Raw genomic sequence first — 10,119 nt, forward strand, 5'->3', positions numbered from 1 at the left:
CAAGTACCCTAGCAACCCATCCCAAATCAGCTAGGAGTATCGTTCAATTCCTACATCAATTTTTCACATAAACACTTCAAAGAGGTAGATTCTCACCTTGCATAATGCTTTAATTTGAATCCCTGTTTCGGTTCAGGTTAGTGTACCAAGTCTAACCTTCGAAAGCTTCTAAAAGTCAGCTGAGAAAGATCCAACGGGCTGTTGCGAACCTGCTGCAAACCCACTATAAAAACTGCATTGAAGCTATTATTAAAACGTCCAAATTCGGTGAAATTCTCACCCCACTTCAGATCTGAGCTAAATCTCCACCTTCCTTTAGGTTGGAGCACTCTAAATCAGCTCGCGAAGGCCACCATATTCAGCTTAGAGTGATCAATATCCTTGCTGAAAATGAATTTCAGATACGACACCAATTAATACCAAAAGCTTAGTATAGCTCAACATAGAATGGTTAGTTGACTAAATACCTCTTTCAAACTATATCCAAACTCCCCCTGGTTAAAGGATTAGAAACCCATAGCAAATACTTCCTCTAGACTGCTGAAATCTTCCCTCCCACTAAGATAATAGTAAAGGGAAAAAGAAATGATTCAATTCCATCCTATAGTATAACACTTGGGAGAACTTGATGGTTTACCTCAACCAACTGTAGACCAACTTCCCACAGAGCTGGAGCTGCGAATTATCTCATCCAAGACCACTCTTCTACTCCTCCACAGCTGATCCAAGCCCCTCCCCACAGCAAGCCTCAAAGAGAAAAGAGAATCAAGCTCAATTCCTCGTTTTCTTCTTAGAGAGAGAGAACTCTAGAGAGAGAGAAAGAGAAGTTTGCAACCATTATTCTCAGCTGAAACCCATAGTTATCCAGTTGAGGGAGTCGTCCAAGGGGCTAAAGGATAAGATTAGGAGAGGAAAATGACAATAAAACTCCTGCTGCCACGCAGCTGCTGCTGCTGCTGCTGGTTGTACCAGTTCAGCATCAACTTTGTACTGGTACAACAATGCAGATTATGCAAATTGGCAGTAGCAATGCACCTTCGATCTTCTGGCTGTTTGATCACTCTTTTAACTTGTCAAGGACCTTACTACAACTCTTTAAAAAATGTGAGTTAACTCCCAATACCAATCCCACTCTTAAACTTCACAATTGACCAAGTTCAAAGTACTACATTGGAAAATTGCATTCACATTGCACTTTTCCACTTCCGGTTACTTGCTTGCTTCAGTAACGTGTTGAAAACCTCTCAACTATCCTTCAAAGTTGTAGGATAGTTCCAATTACTATTCTAACACTCGAGATTCGCAATTGCCAAAGTTCGGTGTACTACAGTATATATTGCATACCATTTATGTAGTAATGCATTTGGTAGTTAAGGGGAAAACAAGGATTGAAAGGAAATATATAGGATTGAAAGAAAATTTGTTTAAGTTTTATTTCATTTTCTATTTTTTTTTTTCGTCTGACCTTTTTGTTACCGGGTGTTGAAAGTTCTTTGTCATCGTCTTCCACATTCGTGCTCGTAGGAGGAATTCCGGTAGTTCCTTGAGACGGTGCTTTCGGTTAATTCCGCAAGATGGATGAGAATACGCTTTACAGCAGTGCTATGCATGCTTCCAGATCGATCTAATTTCTTCTTTATTTTTCAACAATTTCTGAAATTTTCGTAGCGTTTAATTGTGAGTTTTGCTATTTTATTTAATCATAAAATTGTTAGATAAATTAATCACAATTGGATTTATTTTTATTGCAATTTTTTCAACAATCTAAGGCGTAGTTTTTGATTTGATTGTGATTAAAAATCTAGCAAGTGCCAATCTTTTTTTTTTTTTTTTTTTTTTGCATATTGTATATAATTTTGTTGACAACTTACATGCATGATTGACATACAAATCTAATAAATATATTGGAATTAGTATTTTACAATTCAATTGTATATAGCTGCAATTTTTTTTGTTATACATTATTTGCTTTCTACTGTTAAAAAAAAATCAATATGAAGTAAAAAAGGGTTCTGTACATACATTATTTTATTGTAGCTTAAAAAACTTGATTTTTCTGTTAAAAAATATTTTGCTTTTGGTGGGATTTGAATCTAAGATGGCTGGTACTAAACAACAAATCCGTCGAATCTACAACACCGAGTTTTAATCCCTACTATATTTACTGCTTCAGATAATTCTATATCATTAGTTAGTTGCATGTTAGTTTCCTTTCTTTCACTTTTGGCTATTGCTAACCCTCGTGTAAGCCTTTTGGTGTATGTTTCCGCTTGTGCTTTCTCTATACTTGAAATGTACATGTGATGAGCCTTGGGCGGACAGGAGAAACTCTGTCCGTTCGGCATCTGTTTGACGGGCCCGGGCCGGCCCAAATTGGTATCGGTCCCGGGGCGTGACATTTGGAGTGCATTTAAAACAAGTTCCAATGAAATGTGATAATACTAGTGCCATCAACATATCTAAAAATTCTATTCAACATTCTAGAACTAAACACATTGAAATTAGACATCATTTTATTAGAGATCATATTCAAAAAGAAGATGTCACTATAGAATTTGTGGACACTCATAATCAATTAGCGGACATTTTTACTAAACCACTTAGTGAGGATAGGTTCACTTAACTTAGAAGAGAATTGGGAATGATTGATTTATCTGCTTGATTTTCTCTTTTTGATTGACTGTAATTTTGTCTTTATTTTTTGCCTTGCATTTTTTTTGGAAACACCTTATTGCTTTGTGCAACTGTCGGACGAAAATTTCCGGTCGCTCGAAAATTTCTAGGCGCCCGAAACATGCGTTGATCGCAATGCCTCGTCTGACCAACCTAACGGGTTAACGGGTTTCGGATCCGGGCGACCACTTTTTCTCGCACCCGCACCTAAAAAAACCTGTTTGACCGCCTCGCCGCTTTGACTGTCCTGGCGGGTTATCGGGTTCCGGATCCGGGGGACCGATCCGACCCGCACTTGCGCCCGAAACCCGCGAGCGGGCCCCTTGCCGTCCCAGCAGCCCGACAGGCCCTCTTTTTTCAAATTTTTTTTTCCCTTTCTTCTTCTTCTTCCTCCTTCCAGTCCGGTCGCCCACTTCCTGCGCCCTGCCCAAGCTTGCTCCGCACCAAAACTCCTCCAGATCGGATCTCCTCTCCTTCCTCTTCAATCTGTGGTATTTTTTTTTAATTTTTTTCTTTTCTTCTTCCTGCTGTTAATCATATCCATGTTCTTCCTCTTTTAATTTTTTTACAAATTTCTTGTACTTTGTGCAACTTAATCTTTTTCTCTACCTAGATCTTCATCATTTCATCCTAGATCTTGCATCTTGTTCCTTTTTTTTTTTTGCATAAACCCTAGCTTTTTTTATTATTTATAAAAAAAAAGCCTAGAACTAAAAATGCATCTAGAGGCTCTTCTTCACATAGAGATTATCAAAATGAAGATTTTGATGCTTTTAACTTTGTATCTAGAGAAGCTCAAGATAAATTTCTTTTAGGTCGTCCCGTTCAACCTTGCCGTAACATTCATCATCTAAATTTTGATTGTTATGAACTTTTGGATAAACTCACACAAGTCGGATGGGATTTCTTTGTTCAAAATTCGCGACCTTTTTATCCGGACCTAATTAGGACTTTTTATGCAAATGCCACTTTTAATTCCGAATTTACTACTATTTCTTCCCATTACCGAGGACGTGTTTTTGCCATTACTCCTATCCTTCTTCACACCGTTTTAAACATTCCAAATGACGGCGTTTGCTACTACCAAACCAACACATGGAACTTTCTTGCATTTTCTGAGGCGCAACTCCGCAATCATTTTCTTTTTGAAGATTCTACTTCACGAGAAGATTGCCCTCATCTTTCCTTTCCTCGCCCACTTTTTACTTACTAAAGTAGTTCTTCCTTGAGACGGTCACCACACCGCTGTTCAAAAAATGGATATTTTTCTACTTTATCATCTATTTACGGGAATCCGGGTTAATTTGGGGTATATCATTATTCGCCACATGGCCGTCGCCACTTCTCATCCCTCGCGCTCACTTCCATATGGCTCTTTGCTCACCGCCGTCCTCGAGTTCATGTCATTTGATCTTTCCGACGTGAGGCCGATGAAGTACCCCACCGCCATTTCTACAGCTACCTTCTCCACACTTGGCTTTAAGAAAAATCGTCATGGCATTTGGGTAAGAAAACATGTGATTGATTCGCCCAGCGAGCATGGTGATGTCACTGACGACGCCGAGGATGATCCTATGCCTTATGAGCCGCCACCTCGAGCACCTTCTCCACCAGTTGAGCCGCCGCCACGAGCATCTCCTCCACCCTTTGAGCCACCCCCTGCTGTGCCTCCGCCTTATGCTCCTCCTCCTATGGATTTTCAAAACCAGGTTTTTAATCGACTTGATAGGATGGAAGAACATATGCATGCTCTATAGACAGATGTTTTCGGCATCAAGGCATACATGGACTCTATCTTTGGACCTTCTAGTGCCTTTTATGCCGCGTATGGACCCCACGTTGATCGACCATCCTCCTCCACTATGCCTCCACCAGTTTCGCCTACGGATCATGAGGACGATGAAGAGGATGACGATGATGATGATGATTAGCTTATGTTTCTACCACTTTTTGCTAGTCTCTTTTTATGCTTTTTTTTGTGATGACAAAGGGGGAGAACTTGCTATGTGATATACTATGCTATGCTTGTGGTTTATTATACTGCATATGTTTTATTATGCTATGCTATGTGAACCTCGTTTACATTTTGATATTTGCCTAGATGGTTGCTTACTTCTTTTATTGTGATATATGCTATGCCTATGATTGTGTTATATGCTTGTTAAATATATGCATATATTTAGGGGGAGTATTCTACTCTTTTGCTCTCTACTCATTTGGATATTATATCACATTATTTGTCATCATCAAAAAGGGGGAGATTGTTGGCCAAGTGGCCCTAATCTTCTATTAGATTTTGATGATAACAAATAATTACGATTATTGGACTAATCTTTTATCTTGAGTTTTGTGTTTTAGATCTCTCTATATTCAAAAAGGATTCAAGATGGGCAATATTCTAGCACCAAGCTTCACCACTTGAAGCTATGCTTGCTTCCTTTGTCAAATAGACAAACTCACTCTCTTTTTTCTTAAATTGATTAATATTATGCTTAAAGTGAGAAATTATGAGCTAAGTTTAAGCTATTCATTTTTATCACCTTATAGATCACTTAAACAAATTTCTAACTTGTGATTAGGTGCATAGAATGTTAAAATATTCGAAAAAAAAAAGCTCAAGTTCTGTGTTCTGTCAAGTTACGATTTCTGGACCCTGTTCTGGGCGCCCTAAAGTGGATCCGAATCTTTTGAGACTTTTTGGATCCTGCCTGTTTGCTGTTCGGGTGATCCAGAAACTTCTTTACCTAATCTGGGCACCATTACTTCAAATTAGAGCAACCAAGGCTATTTGACTTGACAGGTTGCATATCAGCCCAAAAAAGTTCTGACAGCAGGCGGCGCGCAATCTGGGCGCCCAGATCTTATGGAAGCCCAAAAATGATTTTGGTCAGAGAAAGCGGCGCACGCAATCTGGGCTGTCTGGCAAGAAAGTCAGCACGAGTTTCTTGGCGCCCACAACTTTTGACGGCTCGAATCTAGAGAAAAACGGCGCATGTCAGAAAAGTTGTCCCTCGAGATCTAGGACAAAAGCGGCGCACGTGGTCCGACAGGCAGCTGGCGTACACAACTTCTGGGCGCCCGGAAGCAGGTTTAGGGCGCCCGAAAGTACAACGGACAAAAGCTGCCCGAGGCTATAAATAGATGGTATTGAGGCCTTTCTCAGCAGCAACTTGATAGTTCATTTGAGCTTAAAAACTTCAGTGATCTTAATACTCTTAGCTCTCAATTCTCTCTCTAAACTTGAGTGAAATTTGTAGTGAAATTTAATCTTGTAAAACGAGAGAAAAGCAAAGTCTTGAAGCTTGAAAGAAGAAGGTGTTGGTGTGAAGGCTTGGTGCTTGCCCGCAAAAGCATCATCTAGTGGAGATCCAACATTCTCTAGTGTTGAGAAGTTGGCGGGGACGTAGGCAAAGTGCCGAACCTTGAAACAAATTGATCGTGTTCTTTTTGAGTTTGCATTTCCTTAAACTCCTCACTTTATTATTTGTTTCGGGTTTTTAAATGGTTTGATTATTTGGCTTTTTATTTTAGAAACCTAATTCAACCCCCCTCTTAGGTTGCCATTTTGATCCTCACAAAGCTCCTCCAAGCTTGCTCTCCTTCTTCTCCTCCTTCTTCTCCTCCTTCCTTCTCCTTCTTCTTTACTTTCTAGAGAATGTGAAAGAGTGAGAAGTGAGGAAAGGGAGAGAGGAAAAGCCCTAAAAGCCCTCTAATATAACAAAATCCAGAAAAGCCCCTCAACTTTGCAACCTGTGCACTGCCCTGACTGGGCAGTTTTCGGGTGGAGGGACCGGTCTCCCCGTACCTGGGACTTGTCTCTCGGACCCTCCCGCAAAACATACGTTCGGGAACCGGTCTCTCTGGCTGAGGGACCGGTTGCCTCGGCTGACAACTGCAACCACGCGACAGGGGACCGGTCTCTCCCACCAGGGACCGGTCCCCGAGAGTAAAACTCTCAGGACTTAGCCAAAAATCCAGGAATTCGAACCGCGGGTCGGAACACCGTCTACGACCCTCCACAAAGTGTGGAAAAACTCGAAACCCAAATCAAACACTCAAACCTCACAATTTGCACAGGTCCAGTGTGTTACATTCTCCCATCCTAAAAAGGAAGTTTCGTCCGCGAAACTCAAAAGTAACAACATACCTCAAGACTCCATCTGAAAAAGATGAGGATAGCGCTCCTGCAAGGCGCTCTCCAGCTCCCACGTGGCCTCCCGCTCCTCATGGTTGCTCCAAAAAACCTTCACATACGGAATATCCCGATTCCGCAGCTTCTGCACCTCGCGAGCCAAGATCCTCACTGGTAGCTCCTCGAAGCTCAGATTATCCTGCAACTCCACAGGTGTAGTGTCACGCCCCGAGACTGATACCAATTTGGCCCGACCCGAGCACGCCAAACAGACGCCGAACGGACAGAGTTTTTCCTATCTGCCCAAGGCTCATCACATGTACATTTTCATCAATAGAGAAAAGCACTAGCGGAAACATACACAAACGGCTTACACGAGGGTAAGCAATAGCCACGAGTGAAAGAAAAAGAAAACTAAACATTCACTTGTACTATGATTCATTTTTTATCATATACATTGCATTCATCTTGTTCATTTTCGAATTCCTTATATTTCATTTCATCATTTCTTTCTTACATCACATTTACCTCAAAATACACATTACATTCTTTTCTTTACATCATTTACCATCATGTACAAAAGATGATCATAGGGTACTTTACTACAAAATGAAACCCAACTTTGGTGGCCTCTGACTAAGGCGCGATACCTTTACCTCGGTCGCTCGCCGGCTCGCTCGGTCCCGGCTCTGTGGAAATAGTGGGGTGAGAACTACAACAAAGTTCCCAGTGGGTTCGGCCTCAACATCACCGACTTTCCCACTAGGACTAACTCAGGCATAATAGAAAGAATAAGCTGCATATAGTAACCAATCTATACATGATGCTAATATGCCTGAACAATAAAGCAGAAATATGCTCAACATTAAATAAATGCAGATTATGCAAATTCTTTGTTCTTTTCACGTTACTCTTTGTTCTTTGTTCTTTGCTCTTTGTTCTTTATTCTTTATTCTTTAATCTCAAGGCTAACCCGGGGGTTTCGCCACATTAACTTGCTTCACATTAAGTCCATCATCGCAGGAACTCACCCGCTAGGACCGTCCTTCGGGTTTACTCCAACCCGTGATGCATAACTCCGGAGCGCATCGCCCGAGGGGGAGCGACCGCCCTCGAGCACGGAACTCATAGCAAGTATGATCATATCCTTAACTCAAAGGATTTATAAGTTCAATCTTGACTTTACACTAGCTCTAGTGTTCTTTCATCACTTTTTGTTGCAAACTCATGCGAACACATTCTTTACAATTCTTTATTTTTGGCTACCTCTAGCACTTCATGTTCTTTACTTCCCACATTACTTTAACTTTAAGCATTGTCATTTTCATCATTCTTTACATTACATTGGTTCTTTACCTCACACTATCTCTAGTGTCATTTCACGTTAACTTTATCGAATGCCACTCGATCTATGTCATTGTGTCACTCTATTCTTTTGCTCACTTTGGGTGCTCACTTTTCTCTCATGCATACACATAGGGTTTTCGACGTTTACATAGTTCTCATTCATCATATTATGCAAGTTGTACTCACAATCATGCATCATTACATTTTCATCATTACTTTACCCTAAAATGCAAGCAACAATATATATACATGCTCAAATGAATAACACATTAGGCATAGAGAGAAGTTCAATGAGTTTGAGAAGCACCACCCACCTCGTAGGTCTATTTAGGTGCTCCGACAATTTTCTTGAGATTTATAGGCTCCTCGTTCTTCACCTGCGGCAAAACGAAGCCAACTTAGGCCATTTTGCCTATATCTTTCTATAGACTTTTCGTAACGTTAATCCGAGCGCACGAACGCGTCGGAAATACCCCCAATTAGGTTTCTAGAGGGTCAATTGCACTTAGAAATCCCCATGAGCAAAAGCCCCAATTTGGTGCCCTAGCTCCAATACATATATCAAACCTAGAGTTTGATCTCATTGGGAAGCAAAAGTAGCTTCAATATACTCTAAAGAGTTCATCTAAACCATTCCTAGCTCATTCCAAACCCTAGTTTGGATTTCACCATTAAAGGTGGCCAAAGCTCACCTCAAGCTAAACCATGGCTTTGATCTCTAAAGAAGCAAAAAGAAAGCTTCAAAGACTCTAAACAATCCATTAAAACCATTTCTAGGTTTATTTAAAGCCCATTTTAGGGTTTTACTACAATAGGGTTCAAAGCTCACCTTATAAGCTTTCCTTTCTTGCACTAGAGAGGAAGAAGATGAAGTTGCTTCACCTCTTGATCTTCTTCTTCACCTTCTTTTCCTTCTTTTCCTTCCTTTCATTCTTTCTTCTTCTTCTCCTTTGCCTTCTAGAGAGAGAGAGTGACAGAAGAGAGTGTTTGAGAGGGTGAGAATGAGAGAAAATCTCATTAGCCCTCATAACATAGCTATTGGGTTGCATAATTGCAAATAAACCCCTCAACTTTCACTTTAATACACTGCCCGAACTGGGCAGTTCGCGCAGGCGGGGACCGGTCTCTCCTTCAGGGACCGGTTCCCGAAGGCTCTCCCCACGCAGCCAGAGCTGTTGCGCGCAGGTCAACCGGTCTCTCTTTGGGGGACCGGTCTCTTAGGCAGGGACCGGTTCCCGAGAGCCAATTTCTCAGGACTTAGCCGATTTTTCGGCTGTCTCATTTCATACGCGTTCGGGGACCGGTCTCTCCCACCAGGGACCGGTGCCCGAGAGCTCAAAACTGCAGAATGCAGATTTTGATTCTATAGCTCTCGAAAACCTCCCGTAACTCACTTTTAATCATTTTAACACCTTCGGACTTTCCGAAGTGTACCGTCCTCGCACTTTGGTCAATTTGACTAAAGTTCGACATCTTTATTTTCCGAATTTTCGGTATTTTACATTCTCCACCTGTAATACACAGGATCTTAGCAAATTGCAAGATTCGAGTGTTTGATTGGTGTGTGGAGCCTCTCCACAGTTCCTGGAGGGTCGTTGATAGTGTTCCGACCCCTGGCACGCACCCCGAGGATGTTGGTTTGAAGCTTGGTACCAAAATCCAAAAATTGGATTCATTGGACAGCTCTCGGGTAGCCTGCAGCAGGGCTTGTACCGGAACAAGACTGGCCTTGTACCGGTACAAGGGTTGATGGTTGTACCGGTACAGCCATCGGGCTTGTACCGGTACAGAGCCGCAGACCGCGCGACCCGAGCCTCGGGTTTGCGATTTCGTCGGCCTTGTACCGGTACAAGAGCCCGTGTACCGGTACAAGGAGGCAGATTTCGTGCAGTTTGGTCTGCAGGGGGTTTTTCGCGATTGTAGCCTATCTATAACAGCACCCACGCCCCTTAGGGCTTCTTTTGTGC

General features: G+C 41.8%; 1 protein-coding gene across 1 annotated transcript; it reads left to right on the plus strand.

Moving 5' to 3' along the window:
• Positions 1-4,001: 4,001 nt before the first annotated feature.
• LOC109706374 (classical arabinogalactan protein 9-like) lies at positions 4,002-4,604 on the plus strand. Its single transcript, XM_020227169.1, has 2 exons — positions 4,002-4,382; positions 4,431-4,604. Exons 1-2 carry the CDS (start codon positions 4,002-4,004, stop codon positions 4,602-4,604), a joined length of 555 nt encoding a protein of 184 aa, XP_020082758.1.
• The last annotated feature ends 5,515 nt before the right edge of the window (positions 4,605-10,119 follow it).

Source organism: Ananas comosus, unplaced genomic scaffold (assembly GCF_001540865.1).
Source record: "Ananas comosus cultivar F153 unplaced genomic scaffold, ASM154086v1, whole genome shotgun sequence".
In the NCBI taxonomy this organism is placed as follows: domain Eukaryota; kingdom Viridiplantae; phylum Streptophyta; class Magnoliopsida; order Poales; family Bromeliaceae; genus Ananas; species Ananas comosus.

Bases quoted from the DNA above. Each gene is read 5' to 3' on its own strand.
- LOC109706374 (XM_020227169.1), top strand. From the start codon at position 4,002: ATGGCCGTCGCCACTTCTCATCCCTCGCGCTCACTTCCATATGGCTCT. The intron at 4,383-4,430 runs GTTTTTAATCGA...CATGCTCTATAG, and splicing joins CTATGGATTTTCAAAACCAG to ACAGATGTTTTCGGCATCAA.